General features: G+C 52.4%; 1 protein-coding gene across 9 annotated transcripts in view; it reads right to left on the minus strand.

The window, feature by feature from the left end:
• Positions 1 to 22,297, minus strand: part of tenm2a (teneurin transmembrane protein 2a) — a 195,750-nt gene that overhangs the window by 142,393 nt on the left and 31,060 nt on the right. For all 9 annotated transcript variants that reach the window (XM_081698478.1, XM_081698482.1, XM_081698477.1 and 6 more), the window contains exon 2: positions 12,583 to 12,885. In XM_081698478.1, coding sequence (XP_081554604.1) covers positions 12,583 to 12,814 — 232 coding nt within the window. In that variant the 5' untranslated portion in view covers positions 12,815 to 12,885. The remainder of the gene's footprint in view (positions 1 to 12,582; positions 12,886 to 22,297) is intronic.

The following is a 22,297-nucleotide window of genomic DNA, read 5'->3' on the forward strand; positions in this document are numbered from 1 at the left end:
TAGTCAGACCTGTCCCACCATGCTGTAGGTGGCTACCGCGAGTCTTTTCTTGTCTAAATCTTCTTCGCACTCCTTTACGGTTTTGATAACAATGTTTTCGCTTTTCATTTGATACAGTAGATTATCCGTAAGAACATAATGCACTTTCTGCTGCATAAACAGACAGCTCTATCGCGACCCTGAGGCGGGGAATTCTGCGAAGCTTGACAACGTCTGCTGAAACAATATTCGTGACAAACGCTGGAATTTGCGCTGCAGAGCTGAGTTTGATGGCGTCTTCCCCCCCGCTCCCTGGGCTTCCTGGGTGCTGCGTCCGCGGTCACCGAGCTTAAGAAACAGGAAGGCCTTCAGTACGTCCTGCAGAGCCGAGCATGCAGAGGGCCGAGGGTTTGAGTCAGTGAGGTCAGACCGGGCTATGGTGGGGTGAGTACAGAACAGGGTGACCTGCAGATGGGCCTAACGGGCCTACGGCATCCTGAAGTGTATACCTGCCATGAGCCTCACACGCACACACACACACACACACACACACACACATACACACACACACACACACACACACACACACACACACACTGCATGCAAATGCATACACACACTGTCACACACATACCCACAACACATGCATGCACATGCACACGCATAACCATAAACACACATGCATATACACTAATGCATATGACTCTCTCTCTCTCTCTCTCTCTCTCTCTCTCTCTCTCTCACAGACACACACACAGACACACACACACACACACACCAACTGACCTACCGTGCCTTGCATTTCCAAACAGTCGCTCTACACCCAGCTCCCATCCCCAGATAAATATACTGTATACCATCACCCAGATTAAAACGCATCAAACTAAATCAATAAACACAATGGAGGCCCAATTATAGTCAAGCCAAGGGAAAAGCAATTATGGGGAAAAAAAAGGATTCTCGACTGCTTTCCTCTGTGTCGTAATTAAAAGCGCATTGTGAACGTAATCCCTCACTATCACCTACAACAGAAGGCGGAGTCTCGGCCGTTAACAGCGTTCAGTACGTACGTGCCAGCAAGGATTATATTGCTCGCAGTCACACACTTGCTTGGACACGTAACAAGATCTGGATACTGTTTGAAAATGTATTGAAGGGAAAAAAAAAACATCAATAAACTAATTCCAGTGGTGTTAAGTAAATAAAAAGATGGGAGAGAGAGAGAGAGAGAGAGAGAGAGAGAGCCCATGGACTCGGTGATGGCGAATCGATGCGGCGGTGAGCTACGCGTTACATGCGCTAACTGCTGTTTGTGTTGGGCTGAACCGCGGCGGGTAGAGAGTTAGCACACCGCCCTGCTGGCAGAATCTGTAGGCCTGGCACACGCAAGGCTGTGCGTGGGCTTAGAAAGCGCGGAGCCCCTTTTAGGAGCCTCGCTGTCCGGATCGTAACCTCACTCCGCGTTTGCCAGAGACGGCTGGCGCTTGCTTCCTCTGTGTTCCTGTATACTTTGGAGTCCTGCTCTCTCCGAAATGGCCTCTGCTGGTTGGAAGAACAAAGGGGGGTGTGTGTGTGTGTGTGTGTGTGTGTGTGTGTGTGTCTGTGTGTCAGAGAGAACAGGTGTGTCTGCTGCTTAAAAAGGTGCCATGACAACCATTCTGCACACCTCTTATGAAATTAAGGGATTCATGACTGTCATATGCCAAGATATCGGCCTTAATCTACAGGATTAAATACAGTACATCTGCTCCAGTCTGTCTGAAATTATATTTGCCTCTATATTTTAATAGTATTAACAAACACACACACACACACACACACACACACACACACTTTTTAGTTGATTTTGGCCTTCGGTCAGCCCGAAAGATGCTTAGTCCGTGGAGACAGAACATTGTCAGTTAACCAAGAACTAAACCAAGGTTGAATTCTTATGCTGCAACTAACGAAGAGGACACAAAAGGATTTTTGCATTATAATAAAATCAATCCGGTCCCCCTCGGACAGAGAGAAAACTGGGCTTTCCAATGGGAAGGTGTTGCCAACAGAGCCAGCCACCGAAGTGAAACGTTTCTGCCAATAAGTGGTGTGGAAGGCCAGGCCCGAGGAGAGTGGGCACACTGGAGACAAGACCGTAGTCCTACGCGCTCGGAAAGGCGGTCCTGGCAGGTTATTTTTAAGCCTGCACCACAGATACGCAGCCGAGGACGTCAAGTTGGAGAGGTTTTTAAAAGGCAGCTGCGAGACTCTGTTAAAAAACAGATGTTGGGACAGTCGGACTGGATGGCTTACGCCAGCCATGACTCTGCCGTGACTCTGCCGTGACTCTGCCCTCCGGGCGGTATTCTTTTAAGGCCGAGTTCATAAAATATGAAGGAACTGAAATCTCTGCTTGCTTTTGAAATGAGAAGGCCTCCTTGATATCGCCTCCGACTCAACAATTTCCAGTCGATCTTCCTCCAAGATTGACTTGATAATTTCCTCGTATTCAGCAAGAAAAAAGGGGGAAAAAAAAACCCCATCAACATAACAAATTGCTGATTCTCTGGTGAGTATGGGAGCCTAATGTACGGAGTTCTGCAAATCGCTAAGTACCAGAATCACCTAGTTCCCTCTTCATGTTTATAAATTTGCCAAGAAGCCGGAGGGGAGTTCGCACAGACGCAGCAGGGAGTCGCTTCTGAAGCAGGGTGAAGCGGGTTATATTAACAGGGTGAAGCGGGTTATATTAACAGGGTGAAGCGAGGTTATAGTAACAGGATGAAGTGGGGTTATAGTAACAGACCAAAGCGGGGTTATAGTAACAGACCAAAGCGGGGTTATAGTAACAGGATGAAGTGGGGTTATAGTAACAGACCAAAGTGGGGTTATAGTAATAGACCAAAGCGGGGTTATAGTAACAGACAAAAGTGGGGTTATAGTAACAGGATGAAGTGGGGTTATAGTAACAGACCAAAGCGGGGATATAGTAACAGACCAAAGTGGGGTTATAGTAACAGGATGAAGTGGGGTTATAGTAACAGACCAAAGTGGGGTTATAGTAATAGACCAAAGCGGGGTTATAGTAACAGACCAAAGTGGGGTTATAGTAACAGGATGAAGTGGGGTTATAGTAACAGACCAAAGCGGGGTTATAGTAACAGACCAAAGCGGGGTTATAGTAACAGACCAAAGTGGGGTTATAGTAACAGGATGAAGTGGGGTTATAGTAACAGACCAAAGTGGGGTTATAGTAATAGACCAAAGCAGGGTTATAGTAACAGACCAAAGTGGGGTTATAGTAACAGGATGAAGTGGGGTTATAGTAACAGACCAAAGCGGGGTTATAGTAACAGACCAAAGCGGGGTTATAGTAACAGGATGAAGTGGGGTTATAGTAACAGACCAAAGTGGGGTTATAGTAACAGACCAAAGTGGGGTTATAGTAACAGACCAAAGCGGGGTTATAGTAACAGACCAAAGTGGGGTTATAGTAACAGACCAAAGTGGGGTTATAGTAACAGACCAAAGTGGGGTTATAGTAACAGGCCAAAGCGGGGTTATAGTAACAGACCAAAGTGGGGTTATAGTAACAGACCAAAGTGGGGTTATAGTAACAGGATGAAGTGGGGTTATAGTAATAGACCAAAGCGGGGTTATAGTAACAGGATGAAGTGGGGTTATAGTAACAGACCAAAGTGAGGTTATAGTAACAGGATGAAGTGGGGTTATAGTAACAGACCAAAGTGGGGTTATAGTAACAGACCAAAGTGGGGTTATAGTAACAGGCCAAAGCGGGGTTATAGTAACAGACCAAAGTGGGGTTATAGTAACAGACCAAAGTGGGGTTATAGTAACAGGATGAAGTGGGGTTATAGTAATAGACCAAAGCGGGGTTATAGTAACAGGATGAAGTGGGGTTATAGTAACAGACCAAAGTGAGGTTATAGTAACAGGATGAAGCGGGGTCATAGTAACAGACCAAAGCGGGGTTATAGTAACAGACCAAAGCGGGGTTATAGTAACAGACCAAAGTGGGGTTATAGTAACAGACCAAAGCGGGGTTATAGTAACAGACCAAAGTGGGGTTATAGTAACAGGCCAGAGGTGATCTGACACCCCACCCCAACCCATCAGACCACCCACCCCATCGCACACCACCCTCCAATCCGTTCCGAGCGGGCTGGAAACCACGTGTGCCACAGGTGCCGGCTTCTCCGCGGTTAAAGAGTTAAAGAGCGTGAGCTGGCCGTGGAGGAGGGCGGAGCGCCGGGCATCTCGTCCCGTCTCTGATCAGGACAGCCTGAGGCTCGGCTGCGTCCGCCTTTTATCGATTTTTAGTTATTTTCTCAAAGGCGTTCTACCCTTCGATGCCGCCGCATTCCGCTCAGCGGGGCGGCAGAACCGGTGGCTGTTGCCTCGTTCCTGTTGGAAATGGCGGGGGAGGCGATTTGGCTGTCTGTTCCACCTGCCTGCTCCACCTGAGACAGGCTCGATGGGCGGGGGCGGGGGCGGGTGGAGGGGTGGCGCACCACCGTCGGCTCTCGGGGAGCCTGGAGGATCCAGGAGGATGAGTTTGAGGGGTGGCTGATGACGGCAAATTAAAAAGAGTGGCGGGAAACCCTTGACGTAATTGAGTAAACAGCGATAAGGACCCACGGGGGAGCGTGGTGATGGGGGGGAGCATGGCTCTCTGCTGGAGACACGTTGCCACATTCGGAAGTGGAGTAGACAGGATAGAGAGGGAGAGACAGAGAGAGAGAGAGAGAGAGAGAGAGAGAAAAACATTTGGCGATGATAAAGGTTTTATTAAATGAGAGAGGTAACAAAAGATAAAGACAGCACGCATTAACCACTGGGATGACCATACCATATCCTCACGTGTCGTGGGAGGCGGTTGTATTTGTCTACAGGTAATAATTAGATAAGTTAGAGTTAGGGGCTGGTGGGACCATCCCCTCCGAGGAGGCGTGGTTATCTACCGGACGCCGTGGCCACCTCGTTAGGAATATCTGACCCTTTCAGTCGCTCTCAGGCCGGACGGCAGACTTTAACCCACACGGCGGACGGCTCGGACAGGCTCAGGGAGACGGCTGGCGCCGATACTGGTAAACACACAGTAATTGGCCAGTGAAACGGGAAAAGTGCTGTCAGGAATGAGGCCCGTCCAAACGGATTCCTTTCATCTCCCTCCTCCCTCTCCTTTTTTGTTCTCGGAAAGTTTCGGAGTTCGCGTTGGCTCTTGTTTGTCTTCTCGGACAAACCGGAACGTAACCCAGATTGGGAAAAAAAAAAACCAAACACCCCACCTCCTGCCTAAAAGAACTTTAGAACAGAAACTGGATTACCAGTATCTGACTCTAATATCCAGACGGCACCGAGAGAGATAACCTAATAAATAATAACGCCAGTACCGCAGCCTCTGCTGAAGTCGTGTTCGCTTGGATTAATTTCTTTCGAAGGAGCGTGAGCACATGCTGAGGTAATATTCCCGCTCTGCTCAGCCTTGAAGCCCATATGAGCCCACTGCACGCTCTAGGGGGTGAAAATTGCCCCTCACTCATTATGTTTCATCAGTCTTTTAAAAGACCCGTTTAAGAAGCTTGAGAGACGGGGACTGATCGGTCAACGGAGCCGGCCGGAACGGCACCCGCCGGCGGGGGAACGGAGCTGCCGACAACCCTACAGGCTGCCGCCGCCGGGCCCGCGACGCCTGACGATGTCTGCGTTCCTCTCGCCCCGCCGGCCCCGTGGGAGCCCGAGGGTGACCCAGGAACCGACCGATCTCGGGGGCTGTGGAAACGTCTCATTAGATACCTTTTCCCCCTTCCCCGGAACTTTCATCTCTTTCGGAACAAAACTTTCCTGAATAAATGGAGCGCTGAGCGTTAATATAATGGGTATGACCTTCATCGAAGGCGGCGTGGTGAGAACATATGCTCGTTTTTAAGCGCCCGGGAAGGCGGGAGAGGGAGCGCAACAACAGCAGTGCCAAGCCAGGGCGTCCCTGGAGCACTCCATCAGGATGACCGTAGAAGCCAGCAGCTCCCTGCGGCAGTGGCGGTATTCCCAGATGCCCTGCTGGGATTTGAACCTGTGCCCCGGTGCGAAGCCCGTATCTGCAGCCACAAGCCCCCTTCCTCCCCTGCCCGTTAAAACACAGAAAGGCACAGCGAGCCTGCGGAATCCTGTGGAAAGGCTGAGAGTACCGCGGCGGCGGATCCCAGATAATGCGGGAAATGGGGGGGGGGGTTGGGAGTTAACGCGGATGATGCAACGCGTTGTACACGGGGGGGGGTGGGGGGGCGACGGGTGTGCAGGGGATCGTGCGAGAGGAGGAGACGGCCCCTGCTCTCTTAGCACGAACGCTCTCGACGCAGGCGAGCAGGTGAACGAGAGCAGAGCGGTGTTTCGGCTCCGTGCCGCAGCAGGGACGGAACTTCTGAGCGCAAAGCAGACCGCCGCAGGTCTACTGGACGCGGAGGGGCTGGAGAGGGGATACAGATGCGGACAAACGCGGCGACCGTCTCTCCGGCCGAGCCGAGAGTGACCGATCGACTTTAGTCAGGTAATGGCAGAGCAGTGATGGAAAGAGTCGCTAATGAACGGCTGTGATGTATGTGGATCCCAGAGGACTTAACAACGCCCAGCTCTGTTGAGCATGCACGTGGAGAGGCTAGACACAATTTTGCTCAGCTGTTTCAGGTATAAAGTGTCTTATCCAGCCAAGCACACGTACCAATTTAACGTCGCGTTCCTGGCGTATCCAGAGCCTGCTCCAAATTGAAAGTGAAATTGCGGTTGAAAAGCAGGTTGTTGTGATGTTATTCAACAGGAACTTGGCGTACCTAATTGGAGGAGGGGAAAAAAAAGTCCAAAACAACTGGTACAAAAATTAAGGCAACTGGGGGCTAAATCGGGGGGAAAAACTGGATGAAAAAGTTTGGGTGAGATGAGAGAAGAAAGCAGAGGAAGGACATGGACCAAGGTCAAGCTTCAGAGCTTCCCACCATGACATGATGCTGTGAGGGGGATTGTGGGATTGTGGTTCTATTAATGAAATTACACAGCTGGCTCCATGTCTTGTTGGATCTCCACACAGGCCTGATGCCTTCCCTAGAGCTTCGGCTCAAGGAGCCATTACACACACACACACACACACACACACACACACACACACACACACACACACACACACAAATAGCCATAAACATGCACACATACACAATACACAATAAGCAGCAAGTCGCCATCAACCTTTCATCTAAGAAATTTACAGTGTCGATCTCTCTTGGCAGCTTGTTAATGCAAAGCTCTGCAATTACATCGCCGTGGAGACCCTGACTGGGTTCTCCATCACTTTCCCCCTGAGAGTTCCAGCTGCGTTTGATGGAAATGCGGATTCCCTGATTCGCCCTTATTGACGGGTGAACAGGCGTCAATTGAGCCCTGATGTTCATGGGGCATTATCCCCTCATGCCGTGGACCGGAACCGATAACGGCTCGATTGTGCTTTGCATCCCGTCTAGCTGAAGTCGGAGGTGAAGGCTGCAGATCATCATCCTCTCGCCTCCCTCCCATCACGGCGGGGCAGTGGGTGGCGTGTTGGCGGACTCGCGGGTGCAGGGGGTGTTAATTGCGAGGGTTAACACGCCTGGGCACGGGGCCCGGTCTGATTTTCGCCCCCCCCCCGGTACCGAGATACACGGCACGTCATTAGAACTCCCATTAGAGCCAGGGCACAAGAGCAAAGTGAGCGCTCCCGAAAAGGGCCTGCCATCGCCGCTGGCCGCCAGCCGCCAGCCGCGCCGGCCCGGGGCCACTCGACACCTTTTAATTGGGCCTCCGAAATAGATCTGACCCCGTGTGGAATCGCGGCACCTCCGAAATACCGCCTGACGCCACCTGGTATTTACATAAATATCACACCTCCTGCTGGAAGGGGCGAGACGGCTATCGCGGATCGGCTTAAAGAGCAGGAGGCTACAAGATGGATCGAGAAGATCGAAAGCTGAAGCGCGAGTTGGATCACTGCAACGATGTTTATTTTTATCGGGGGGGGCTGGTACGTGATTGCAAGGTTTGAGGCTTGGTACTTGTGAACAGCTTGATGGCTGGCAAGGTGACTTGTGAAGATAACCTGAACATCAACAACCATTTGCTATTGGGCTGCAAGTTTAATGTGCGCGCGTTACTTATTAAATGTGTTACAATGGAGAAAACCATATAGAAATATCTATTTATCATGAGTACTTTGGGTGTTTATTGGTTTGTTTTAAACTGGTAACAGAGGACATCGCCTGCCTCTTATTACTGCCGTGAGGGCCCGCGCAATGACCCGCGAGTCTCCAGGCGCTCGTGCTAAGGAGGCCACTATTTTAGGACGGAGCCTGGATTTGACGGAGTATTAAATACCGTGCGCTCAGCAGCCCTTTGCGGTAATTGAGCCCAAGGGCGAGTTCCTTCAAACGGGCCTCACGCTCGCTGCCAGTCACCCGGCCCGCGCGGTAACAAACGGTTTTAATCAGATTAATCAGTTCCACAGGACGAGAAAACAGCGGCCGGGGACGTATAGAGAGCAGCACGCGTAATTGTGCGGGGAGTCTCACGCTCGGCGCCGCGGTGGGGGGGGGGCGGCGCACGTCCAATCAGCACGTCGGAAGCGTCAGACGACCCCGGAGTGACCCGTGAGCCTCCGAGTGCCCTCTGTTGCTGCGTCTGTTATAAACAGCACCTCCAGCAGCCCAGGTAAGCTTGGACGCTGGTGGATCGAGGCTAATTCCGGGCGCTAGCAGAGGAATTCGCCGTCTCGGTTTCCGGTAGCCGACCAATATGGCGCACGTCTTTTGGACGGATTAACTGGGAGCGGCAGCCGTCAGAGGAAGCGGAAGACTGCCGCACCGCACCCAAGTACCGACGGGCAAAGCGCCACGGCCGTGAGCTGGGACCGGCTTTCAGCTGTCACCTACTTCGACTCGAGGAAAGGGCTTCTGGGTGTTTTGGAGTGTTGACTCAGCTAGGGGCACAAAAGAAATAGGATGGGATGAAGCGAGAGCGCGGGAGAGACAGTGGAAGGGAGAAAGATAGACTCAGGTGGAGCGCATTTAATCTCTGTGTCATTTATTTTTAATAACCACCAGCTCCTCTGTTCTCTCTTTGATCTGCGGCTGCCCGGATTTATTGCTGCGCGCAAACATAGCACAGAATCAACAAAATAAAATAATGAATGAAACATGTGGCTTGACAGCTAATTCCGCATCAAAACGCAGACCGCGATGGGGATGCGCAGGGCGTGAGGGACGCAGACGCGGATCAGAGGGGGGAGCTAAGCGAAGTCAGGCACAGGGTCCGTAACGGGGCGCTGGGCGGTCCGGTACCGGGTTTCCATCAAGCGCTGGAGCGCACGTCGGTGCTGGCACCGGTTTCAGGAGACTAGCGGAGCGTTTGCAAACGGTCCTCTGGCGACCCGTGGCCCGCGCCCCAAACCAAACAGCAGCCCGACTGTGCAGCTCCCGGAGCTCGTGGCAGCCATCCCAACCCTGAGAGTTCGGAGCTGTGAAAGTTAGCCGAGAGCAGGAGGGCCCGTCCCCTCCCCACTCGATTCTGAATCTAACACGTCCAAATCAGCGAACGGGAGGCCAGGTCAATATTCACCCGAGTGCGGAATAACAGGAAGTCACGCTGTCAGGTTTTTTGGGTTTTTTCCTTTCCAAGTGGCTTTTTGGTTTTAGGCAAGCCGGCATCTGAGTCATGTAATAGACTGCTGAGCAAGGAAACTGAACTTAATGTGCAGTAGGAGGCAGTGGGGCGAGAACCAGATTGACTGTATGGAGTCAAATGAGCGCTAAATTATTTAGGGAAAAAAAAGGAACGAACACGGAATTATATATATTTTCGAGCCCTTAAAAGTTGGAGAGAGTAATGTTGCTCTTCGGAGAGTAATCAGGGATGTGGACGGGAAGGAGAAGAAAGAGAGGATGGATCGGCTGGAAGGCCAAGAGGATGGGGATCTCGCATACGGTCTCCCGTGGCAACACTTCCCACGGCGACATCTGCGGTGGCTCGGCATCCGGGTCGTCGGAGGAGGAGGAGGAGGACGGACGGATCGCTCTGGCAGCCTTTAACCCCTCGCCCACCCGGCCGTCTGGGATTTCGGCTCCGGCACACCCGCGATGGCCCAGGGGTGTCAGGGAAGGGAGCGGGGCTAAGGGAGGTACGGAGGACCGCAGTCTCTCGTCACGTTCCCCCCGGGCGGGTCCATCCTCTCTGGGGGATTTCGACTCCGATCGATGGCATTGAAACCGAAATCCATCCCAGAGGTGAGGATGGATGTGGGCCGAGGAGGCAGGGGCTCGATGACCTATTCACGCCGCCGCCGCCGATCATTAATGTCCGCTGCATTAGGGCACGCGCCATGTAATCAGGACGCGCTGGCGTCGTTCCCCTCCGTCTGTCTCCGGAGCGTCGCGTCCCGGTGGCCTTCCCTCGCACTGCAGGGACTCTGGAAGGGATTAGGCCTAGCAGAGGCTCATTCCCGACTGGAGGAGGAGATAGCGGCCCTTTCGGAGCGACACCTCGGACAAAACGCAGGTGCTGGCATCAGAGAGCGGAGGCAGACGCTGTTTCTGTGCACCTTTTATGTTTAAAAGTCCCCCCCCACACACACACACACACACACACCTTGTAGCAACTCTCTCTTTTATTATTTGGCGTTAACCGAATGGTTAAGCCCTGTGGGAAAAGCAATCATCTTTCACCCATATTAATGTGGATTAAAATGTCGCGCTACTCGAGTACAGTTCAGGCTCCACTCTGCCGCTCGCCCGGTCACGCGCTCGGTGACGGGCGGGCGGCTCGAGGCGAGGATCCGCATGCGTGATGGGTGAGCGCTGATCGGGAGTATGGAGTACGCCCTGATGCGTCCGGACCGGCGGGAACGCTGACTCGAAGGTGCCGGCGGTAACCGGAGACTCCAGGCGGAAGGTCTGCTGCTTCCGCAAGCACGCGCAAGCGCGGATCCCGGGGATTAGCAGCTAAAGTAACTCCCCCGGTAGCAGATTACAGGATCAGCGAGGGATACCTACTGTGGGTATGCGTTTTACACCTTCGCTACACGACGCACAGGCGCGGGCCATTCCGGCCGCTGGGATGTCACGGGGCGTGTCACAGGGCACGCCTCCTCTAAACAGACGTACCCAGAGAGGACGACGGCAGAAAACGATGGTCTTAAATTATGTACCACAATGTTAGTAATGTAACCCCATCAGTCTCTACTTCAAACCTTCCACATCAGCTCTGATTAAATTTTCACAAACAGCTTGTTTTTAAACACAAATTTAACCATTAACAAATAACATAAACTGCATGTTAAAGGAGATGTTTTATTTTTATCATTTTTAGGATATACTGTATATTATCCCCAATAAATAAAAAAAATGTAAATTCCAACACAGACAGAATCAGCAGACCTGACTACGCATTACTCCATATTAAAAACAAAGAGAGAAGGCTGGTGTGGCAATATTTAAACGCTTTTAGATAACCCGGTCTATAACGGGCGCAAATGGCATTTAAATAGCCATTACTTCTACCCAAACACAAATATCTTCACACTTCAGCAATTTGCAATAATATACTGTAACGTGACTCCACCCCGCTATTGGGAGAGAAAACACTGGCTGTGGAGCAGGTGCTAAAAATAGCACGAGAGGTGCGGGAGCGAAGACAGGAGACAAAAAGGCACAGAAGACACGCGGCGGAGCAGACCAACGGCTAAGGGATGTGCAGTGTGTATGCCGAATGCATCTGTACTCGTGTGTGTATGCGTGTGTGCTTGTGCATGAGGGTGTGTGTGTGCATGAGGGTGTGTGTGTGTGTGTGTGTGTGTGTGTGTGTGCATGAGGGTGTGTGTGTGTGTGTGTGTGTGCGTGCACGTGGGCTTGTGCATGAGGGTGTGTGTGTATGTGTGTGTGTGTGTGTGTGTGTGTGTGTGTGTGTGTGTGTGTGTGCATGAGGGTGTATGTGTGTGTGTGTGTGTGTGTGTGCATGAGGGTGTGTGTGTGTGTGTGTGTGTGTGTGCGTGCACGTGGGCTTGTGCATGAGGGGGTGTGTGTGTGTGTGTGTGTGTGTGCGTGCATGTGGGCTTGTGCATGAGGGTGTGTGTGTATGTGTGTGTGTGTGTGTGTGTGTGTATGTGTGTGTGTGTGTGTGTGTGTGTGTGTGTGTGTGTGTGTGTGTATTTGTGCTTTTGTGCTTGTGCATGTATGTGTGTGAGCACATCTATGCCTGCATTTGCCTCTACATGTGCATGCGTGTGTGTGTGTGTGTGTGCATGAGGGGGTGTGTGTGTGTGCAGGTGTGTGTGTGTGTGTGTGTGCATGAGGGTGTGTGTGTGTGTGCAGGTGTGTGTGTGTGTGTGTGTGCATGAGGGTGTGTGTGTGTGCGTGTGTGTGTGCATGAGGGTGTGTGTGTGTGCGTGTGTGTGTGCATGAGGGTGTGTGTGTGTGCATGAGGGTGTGTGTGTGTGTGTGTGTGTGTGTGTGTGTATGTGTGTGTGTGTGTGTGCGCGCGTAGGTGTGTGTGTGTGTGCGCGCGTGTGTGTCCGTGCTGGACCGGCGAGCTCACCCCCTCCTTGCCGAGAGAACTCGTCCAACTCGTGGTGCACCAGCTCGGCCACGCAGCCTCCGTAGTTCAGGCGGCCATCGTGGTCGAAGGCCTTGAGTGTCTCGCTGGAGCTGTAGCTCTTCTGCGTGGGCACGCGGGCCTCGTCGGCATCCGGTGCGGGCGCGGCGAACTGCAGCTCGGCGGCGTGCCGGCTGCGGCTCAGCGACCGCTGCCGCCGCTCCTTGGGGTCCATGGCCGCCGCCGGCGGGCGGCGCCGAGCGCTAGTGGAGGCGAACGTCTTGGCGGGGCGTCTGGATCGCTCACCTGCGGGCGGAGGAGGGGCAGGTGAGGGGCAGGTGCAGGAAAATGAGTTGCGGGCATTGTGAGTCTCTCCCTCATTATCGTAAACAGAATGAGCGGCGCTCCCTCCGAGGCCTGGCCCAGGACACTCACGTGCGGCACTGAAAACAGAATGGCGGGCCTGGCCCGGCCTGGAACACCCCCCACCTACCAATCATCCCCTTGCCCCCTGGTGCTACGCCGGGGCCCGTGTACACCCACAGAACCTCAGTAAGGCGCAGTCATGCCCTGTCACCGCCGCGGGCTGTCAGCCTCGCGCACGCCACAAGCGGATGCTGGCCGACGTTAATTGGATAGTGATTAAAAGCGGCGGCAGAGCTGGAGGCCGTGGCCGTCAGACTGACAGCTCGCTGGAGCACCTCCACCCTCCTCCAACCCCGCTGCTCCCTGACCCCAGGCACGTGCGCACACGCAGAGCAAACTCTCCTCGCCCTGGACCCGCTCGGCAGGGCGGGGGGTCCGAGCCCAGATCGGAACTGCGTTCCCTAATGGAAACTGGCTGGAGGAACAATGGAAGGGGAACCAATAGCACGGGGCTCGGGTTACGCCGAGCGCTCGAACACAAAACCCCCGCCGCCCTGCGTCAACATGTCCGGACAAGCGGCCAGCGGTTGGGGCTCCTTCCCGTGACAGACAGCTATGCGACTTGCTCCTTTCCGTAGCAAGGGCCCTGAGCAAGGCCCTTAACCCTCAGTTGCTCAAGTTACTCAGTCATAATTGTAAATCGCTTTGGATAAAAGCGTCAGCTAAATGTCATAAATGTCTCCAAATCAGAGGCAAAGACCTCGAGGAGGTCGCGACCGGCTGTCCCGCTTGGTGATGACTTGCAGAGACGAGGAACGGGGGGCGCCATCTGACAGAACGCAGCAGCTGATGCCTTTAATCCCTTAAAAGAATACTCCAAGGTCAGTTTGAGGGTTGCTGGCATTGCCGGTTGATTAACTGCTAGCGTTAATGTGTAAATGATGTCATTAAGGAACGAAATGCGGAATTTGCCTCTAATACCTATTCGGCACAAACATATACGCCGCGTTGCATGCAAAGTGGTAAAGGAAGTAAGAAAATGTGGCTGAGTTCTGCAACGGGCCGGCTTGACCGTTAGTGCCTGTCCTCAAATCCACAACTGTTTGCCCTTCTCGAGTCCGGACTCCATCCCAGTACGTTTTGACCCACTTCTCCTCCTATTAGACTCGCCAGTAAGCACTGCGCTCGGGGGGTCGCGGTGCCGGTGGAGAGCCACGAGGCGTTTAAAAAAAAACCCCCAAAAAACACTGTTCCCACTGCGGGGAGCGGGGTGGGCGGGTGCAGGGCCGGAGGGGGCGGGGTTAGGGAGGGGCCAGGGCTGTTGATGTGGGATGTTAGGGAGGGGGAACCTGTTGGCAGCGCAATTATTCCACAATTCATTCCAGGCAGAGGGAGAGGGAGGAGAGAGGGGTCTGGGGGGGGGGGCGTGGTCCTGTCTGCCAAGCCCCGCCTCCTCTGCACGCATCCGATGCAGCCGAGGAGGGAGGGAGGAGACGAGGGGAGGGAAGGCGGAATTCAGGACAGGAGATCAATCACGGAGCGCCCGTGCCGGGGAACGCTGCAAGGTTAATGATAACTGGCTCTCGCACGCACGCACGCACCCACCCGTTCACGCGTACGCTTGCGCGCACTCACTCTTGCACGTATATGCCACATCATCACCTCCCACACCTGCTGGTCACACGCGTCACGGCGCCCGACGGCACACACCCACGAACGGCACCCTGCAGAATATGCGCACCAGCCGCGACCTTCTCGCAAGATTACAAAAAACACACCCAGTGCACATTCCCAAGAGCGTAGGTGTTGATCATGAAATCACAGCAAAGCGGAAGGCGTGATTGGAAAATGAAAGGAGGATTATATGTTTTTTAAAAATTGCGCTGCAAAAAAAAATTGGCACGGCAGGGAGTTCTGCTCGAAACCAACTGTGTTTGAGACTTTCAGGCCAAGATCGCACTGTTTGTCCCGAACTTACAGGTCATTTACACGAGGAAACACCCTGGCAAAGGTGCCCAGACCACTGTGGACAGGCAGGAAACTAATAAATCTCTGTCCTACGTCCTGCGGAGATCTTTCCATGAATCATTTGTGGTGACTGGGCATCATTTGCAGTGACCAGTCAAATTAAATCTAAACAGAGCGACACGTAATACACAGATAGAGACCACGGTCAGGTGATCGAGTCTCAGCCTCTGAGTTTGGCGCTCCGAATGACCTCCTAACATCACCTCCAATCAGGACGGCTCAAAAAACATCCATTACCTGAGTCATCTAATTTAATAACTGCCAAATAAACAAACCACAAAGGCCTCCGTGACTTCGGGCAAATCGGCACATAAAAGCGGGGAAAAAAATACCTTTTATTTAGACCTGAGCACACGTGCATATGGGCCCAGGTAAGGCGTATTCTTCTAAATCAGAGCTCCACACAGTAACAGGAAAACTAATTCAATCCTTTTTTTAAGAACTTTTTAAGACCTCAGCAAAATGCAAAATTACATCGCACGCAAGCCCACATGGACTGACACATCACCCTCCCTTTAATACAAACAGATTGAGATAAATTAATCACTGGCACTGTTGAACTGAGTGCCTTTGCCATTGGTGGCATGGTAGCCACATGGAGGTCTAGTCGTTTGCCTTATTCACGGTCTTGTCAAAACGACAAAAGAATCCTCGCATCCTTTTACGTAAATGCTTTCATTTATTTAAACGATCCCAAATATCAATACACATGTGGTCGTCTCTCTCCCACGGGTCAGCGTTTACTGAACGCTCTCCGTTGGGGAACGCTGCTTTCAAAACTGCACGGATCTTGTTATTGGACTCACACGGCGGATATCGACAAGCAAGCCACTGCACGCGGAACCCGCTGACCCAGCTGCATCTGCTGTGATGTTGCGCGGGACCAGTCCCACGTATGAGTGCTCTGATGTTGACACCAGCTAACGTAAACGCTACTCCCATTTCACGTGGAAACCAAGTGCCTTGATCCCCACTCCACTCGCTTAAAAATCTTGCACAATGAGCAGCTCGCCTTGAAAGCTTTTCATCCGGAGTTTTTTTTTTTGTTTGTTTGTTTTATTCATTTGCCGGCGAATTTGCTTTTTTTTTTTTTTTTTTTTCCTGTTGTGAGTGCCTGTTTGCCTCCTCCTTCCAAAGGCAAGCGTGCAAAATTACACAAAAACACAGCCATTCAGAAAAAAAAAAACGCAAAACAAAAACCCGCAAGCACGAAATGAAGTCCTAATCAGACAATGGCAGGGTAAGCCTCTGCTTTCTCAGTCAGCCCCAAGGCATCATTTCAGAAGTCAAAACCAAGAATTATTTACTACAGCCATTATGTGACACTGGATTACCTTGAAGTGGAAAAGAAAAAACCTTCTTTTAATTGGCTTTTTTGGGGGGTTGGGGACGACAAATGTAAGCCTAATAAAATTCAAATGATATAAACATGATCAAGCTCTTTATCGCAATCTTCAGAGCTCAAGGATGACCAAGTTCACGTTGGCGGTAAAATTACGCCCTTGCTGCCTGATGATCTGTTGTTGCACTGTTGATGGTCACGTGTTTGAGGTTCGCACACTGCACAGATATGTCTCGCCAGGCTGCATCGCCCGGGTCTCGCGTTGAAGCTGACGTCTGCGCGTGTTGTGTCACACTGGGATGTAGCGATCCGCTCATGTCGAACATCTCCTCCCAGACGGAGGCTGCGACAGGGTTAGGTATGGAGGCATGTACCTGCTATATACTGCATTGTAGCAAAGGAAAATGTAGAATTACAAATTCTAAAATTCACCTTCTTCTTTCTGGAAATCTCACAGTGCCGCTGGATAGATTGCTACGATTCTTACCGAGTTACAGAAAGCAGGGCTGAAACGCTGCTCACTAAACATTGCAAGCCAGCGTTTTTAAACTCCACAGAAACACTGCACGATAACGTTTGCTTATAAATTGCAGCTTAGTATTCCCTTACGGCGTTTTTTTTTATTTTGTTTTGTTTTGATCTCTCCTCTCTTGATCACAAGTTATCTGGAATCAAGAGCTCTCGGGTAAAACGCTTGCACACCAGGTTGTGGTGAAGAGAACACAAAGAGATATAGCTTAGCAGGAATTAGCTGTCTAGACTGCATGCAGAAAACACGAGGGTAACCAACACTAATTGTGTCCTGTTGGGAGGACCTTTCCTCTCTCTTTCAGGAGGGAGAGACAGAGGGTGGTGGAGGTCCCACCAGCACGGTGGGACTACAGATGGGGTGATTCATCAGCATGTCTCGCCTGTTTTGTCTCGCTTCTGATATTAATTACCATCTCTCCCTGTGGCCCCGCAAGCGAAGGACGAACGTGAAATCGCGTGGCCGCGTTGGGCCGGAGAGGCGCGAGGCAGGACAGAGGAGCATTGTGGGTCCGCTCCTGGCCAAGGGTCATTAATCACATCCAAAATGGCGGGAGCGGTGGAGCCAGAACCCGAAGCGGTGCCGCGGCGCCTGGAACGGGCCCGGACGTGGATGGGCACCGAGCCGTAACCGGGCGGCAAAGAGCAGCTCTGGAGCGCGAACGCTGTGCGTCTCGCTCGCTTTTTCTCGGCTTGTCTTCTGCTTCCGCCCATATTCATGCCCAGTGCAGACATCGGGGTCGCTCCGGGTCTGGTAACGGCATTCACCGTGACCTGCCCGTCTGGCCTGTGAGAGCGTCTGAGATTGGGCACGCGAGACGGATGGACTGCTCAGGCAGAGCTCCCAATCTTTTCGAACGCGTTCCATCCCCGTGGTAACACGACAAAAGAGCAGGAAGGAATCTGACCTTTTGACCTCGGGCCTCCGCTGCTCTCCACATTCTTAAATTCAGCGGTAGCAGCAGTCCTCATCCTCATCCTCATCCTCGTTTTTCTGTCATTACAAATCCATTTCCGAGAAGTGTGAACCCATGGTGCGACTGGGGCCTGACAGAGTGCGGCCGCGGGAAGAGCTAGGGGCTTCGACAGGCGGGAGTAAAACGATCGGCGGGGACGCGCACGAGGAGAACGGCGCTCGCCAGGCCGATGCCGCGAACCTGCCAGGGTCCTCCCGCCTTTAAACTCCTGCGCCAGAGCGTGGCCGCGGAGGCCGGGTAATGACGTCGGGGCGGCGAGGTCGCAGTCCGCAGGAGGGCCGATGGGCAGCGGCTCGGGGGAGGCGGCGCGGCCGAAGACCCCACACGAGCACTCCACATTCCCCACCTGTGACCCCCCCCCCAATAAGCCCCACCCCTTCTGGGGGGGAGGGGCACTGCCAAACCAGTATGCCGGGCCCACAGCCTCCGCCCCGAGCCGGCCGGGGGGCGGGGGGGGGAGAGAAAGGGTAAAGATAAATAAATCAGTGTCACTGCTTGACATTCTTACCATCTGCTGGGTGAATTATTCAAATCTGCAATAAATGGCAGTGCAGAGATCAGTGATGCAGGGTAATTAGAGCCCTGTCAGAGGTGACACATGACGGCTGCCTCGGACTTTTCCTAGCTGTTGGGTTTTTTGACTTTGTATTAAGGCGCTGAGACTCGCTAGCTCGCTGCCCAGCTGTGGCGGCCTGGTTAAGATACCCCCCCCACTCCCCCCGGGGTAAATGACAACAGCGATCAGGTACGGCGACCCCTCCGCGCCGGATAAATGCCAACCGAGAGGAAATGTCAGTGACAGGGCCTGTAGGAGCCGGATTCCCTCCCTGATCTTCAACGGGCGAAGAGAACCTCCACCAATAAAGTATGATACCGGATCAGGGACAGCACGGGCCTCCATCGAGCAGGGCGCTCACGCGAACAAAGACGCGTTTGCCTCAAGATCAGAAATCCAATAGAATATTATTATAATAAACCACGGCTCGCGAAACAGACGGCTTCTTCATTTCAGCGGTTAAACGGCCTTGCTGGGGGCCGTAACCAGAGCCTGGTGGGCATGGGGTGGGATGGAGCAGTTCAACTGGTCACCAGACGATCTTTTTAAGCTTGCTTTCCCAGAATGCCTGTGGGCCCTGGGTTGCCACGCTGCTCTGCTCACATGACATCATAATCAGGTACCAGGGCTCGGCAAACAGGTCTGGAGGGAGCCAATTAATGCCGGCCGGCGAGGAGCTCCGGTTTACGATGGGGCTCGGACTGCCCGAGGGCGGAGCAGAGAGCGCTCCGAGGAGAGGGGAGGACCACGGTGCGGTCTGCTCCTCCGCTTCCACCCACCCTTTCCACCCGCCCAGCAGCGCCTGCCAAACTGACATTTTAATCAGGCTAGAGTTCTACTCAAACACCAGTTTAACCTACGGGCCTGCATACGATGAACCGTGCACGCGCTTGCTTAGGAGGCTCACTGAACGTCAGCTTAAGAACCGTAAGATGAGCAAGCAAACAAGCATACAAGAGCAAACAACATGTAAACGTAAACAACAGAACCAAGAGAACTACGTGAGCTTTAGGTGTAGTAATGCATAGAATACAGGGGCCGTGGCTCGCCAGTTCTGCTGTAAACGCGCCCGTGCCCACTCTGTAATATATGAGAGGGGCCTCAAATGTGGAGTGTGTATGGCGCAGTATGCCCCCCCACCCCACCCATAACATGCCACACATATTATGCGCATCGCTCTTTAAATGCGTTCCATTCTATAGAAAAGCCAGTCACATAGCTGAGTGCTGGTGCAATTTATGACCTAAAGTCCTGCACGACTATGTGAGCAGTCTCTGCCTTTGTTTCTCTCTCTCTCTCTCTCTCTCTCTCTCTCTCTCTCTCTCCTCTCTGGTGGCTCTCGGATGCCGTTGCCTCAGGGTCCTATAGAAACGCAGTTCTGCCGCCGATGACATAGTTCACTGGTCCAATTAAGCATGCTAGATTTGGCGTCATTAAGACAGACGTCTTTGGGAAGGGAAGAACGCGAGATGAAGCGGACTGAAGCCAGGAGGAGGAGGAAAGGCGTGCGCCGCCGCACCAGAGGACCTGATTGAAAGCTTTTTACCGCCAGACTGGAGTTCCAAGAGGCGACGTCTGCCTCCCGTCACCTCGTTTTGCAGGAGGCACCTGGCGCGCGAGTGCTCCTGTCCACACGTGAGAAACGCGGGCGGCCCCCTAGCCGTCTGCCTGACCTAGCGTTTTGCCGAGTGCCCGCGAGGCCGGGGAGCAGGCTGACCCCCGTAAGGACAGCACTCCCCCCCCCCCCCCCACGACATTGTTCCAGGTCCTGCTCCCCCATGGTGCGGTGGAGGTCATCGCGGTTGCTGCGTGGAGGGTGGAGGAAGCGAGCGCCCACGTAAGTAAACCAAGAGCACGTGCCAACACTAACGGCGCATTAGGAGCCGTTTAAAAGTAGCTGCTCTTCCCATGGCAGCGTAGGAGTGACTGCTCCAGCCACTTCCATGTTAAGAGCATTGCTGCAGGCCCGGGCATGCTGATGGAAATCGCCGTAGAAACGGGGGAGGTGGGGCGGCCCGATGTTGGGTTTTATGTTGCACACCCACCCATCACTGTGGTGCATTAGTTCTCCAGAGCCCGCGGGCGATAGTGCTTTTTTTATTTGTTTATAATGTTAAGGCGTTCGGCGAACGGCCGGGGCGGCGGTGTAAATTGTGCATACTTACATTTAGGCAATCGACAAAGCTCGTTACCACGAAGCACGACATCTGCGTTCATCGGGAACAGGCAGAAACACCCACGCGGCTGTCGGGAGGAGAGGTCGCGGGGGGGGGGGCGAGGCAGTTAAGGGTGCCAGGGAGGTAAATTGAAAACAAAACAAAAAAGCAGGTTGAAACATCCCGTGAAATGTCACGTTAACAAAAACAAACAAACAAACAAAAAAAACCCCACAGAGATTGAACTGTGGATATTGTGACGGCAGATGTCCATTTAAACGGCTCGTTGGATACGCGTGTCAACAGGACCGTACCGCCAACGGGTCTGCCTCCACCCTTTACACGCGAGGCAGCGCGCACAATCACAAAGACGATCCGATAACGTCCGACCGAGACGGGCGTAGCCACCAACGCTGCGGCCAGCACGCTGTCACGGCGTACACCGTCGCCTAGGAGGTGACGCTGGCGAGGAGCGTCAGCCGTCGGGGCGTGCATGGCCAAAGCCTGAGGTGCTCGCTCTTACCCATCTGTGATTTTTCCCTCAGTTGGTTCCAGACTTCACTCACATCCGTTGCTACCATTCTCCATCTCTCCGTAACCCTCTGCCGAGTACAGAATTCGCGTGGATGTGCACTTACGCCCCAACAACAGTGGCAAACAAAGACAAAACGCACAGAATTATAATGCCTCACTTCTCACAGGCCACAGAGCAAACATAGCAAGAACGTAACCAAAGAGTATACCCAGCTGTGGAAGGGTAAAACTTCAGTGTATTTGGATCAATTTTGTACTAAAATTTGTGCGCAGCGTCTTCACAGCGTATCTGCTTTTCTTCTCTTGAGGACTGTCGTGTTTCTGTATTTTGGTATTATTTTAAACTTTTCCTTACCTGACATAATTCCAGGCTAAGGATCTAAGGCTAGCAAGTATCACCTCGTTATCAGTTATCTCAGCTATAACCATTATGCACCCGTAGGATGGATGGCTAAACCAACAGCTTCAATGGACAGAATAGAGAGATATGTAGATAGAAACTCTACTGATATTAAAATTGTAGGATTATAGTAACAAACAAATCTACATGTACTTGAGGAATCTGAATTTACAGGCAATTTGCAGTGACAATAGCAGCAGCAGTTTAGGATGTACTTGTACTGTGCAGACAGTGGTTAGCATAAATTCATTATTGCCAAAGTCTTGATGTTGACATACTCTAAGTCTTCCTGAAATTAATTAGCAGATTTGGTAGTGTGTGTGAAAGGCTGTTCTGATTGAAAACATGAAAATTTGATCCCCCCCACCACCCGCCCATTGTGCTAAATATGTAAAATGTCCATCTAAATACTGTCCAAATTTCCCATGAGTAAAAATTTGTACATCGACTCTCAATCGCCTCTCAGTTCTCCACTGATGTACTTCCACTCTTGCTTCTACTAAAGGCCACTCTAATCACCGAAATTCTTTTAGCTGGTTTGTGTATTTTACTGCTGAAGTAAAAAAAAAAAAACCTCAATATTCTCACTTACTCCGTACGGACAATGCGGAGAAAGACCAGATTTTTCTTCTAACGAACTTCAGCGTGGGTGAAGAATATCAAGCAGCGTTTGCGCTAATTGCGTTTGTATCGCCCTCTCACGGGAATCGCCGCAGCATTTGTTTTATTGGCGCGTGCAAACGTCCTCGAGAAGTCGCCGTCTCAGCACCTTGGTGCGTGAAGCACGTGGCGGAGACCTCCACGCGCTCGCTGATGAAGAGGCCCTTAAAG

This window comes from Electrophorus electricus, chromosome 16, assembly GCF_041902795.1.
Source record: "Electrophorus electricus isolate QZ-2024a chromosome 16, ASM4190279v1, whole genome shotgun sequence".
NCBI lineage: Eukaryota > Metazoa > Chordata > Actinopteri > Gymnotiformes > Gymnotidae > Electrophorus > Electrophorus electricus.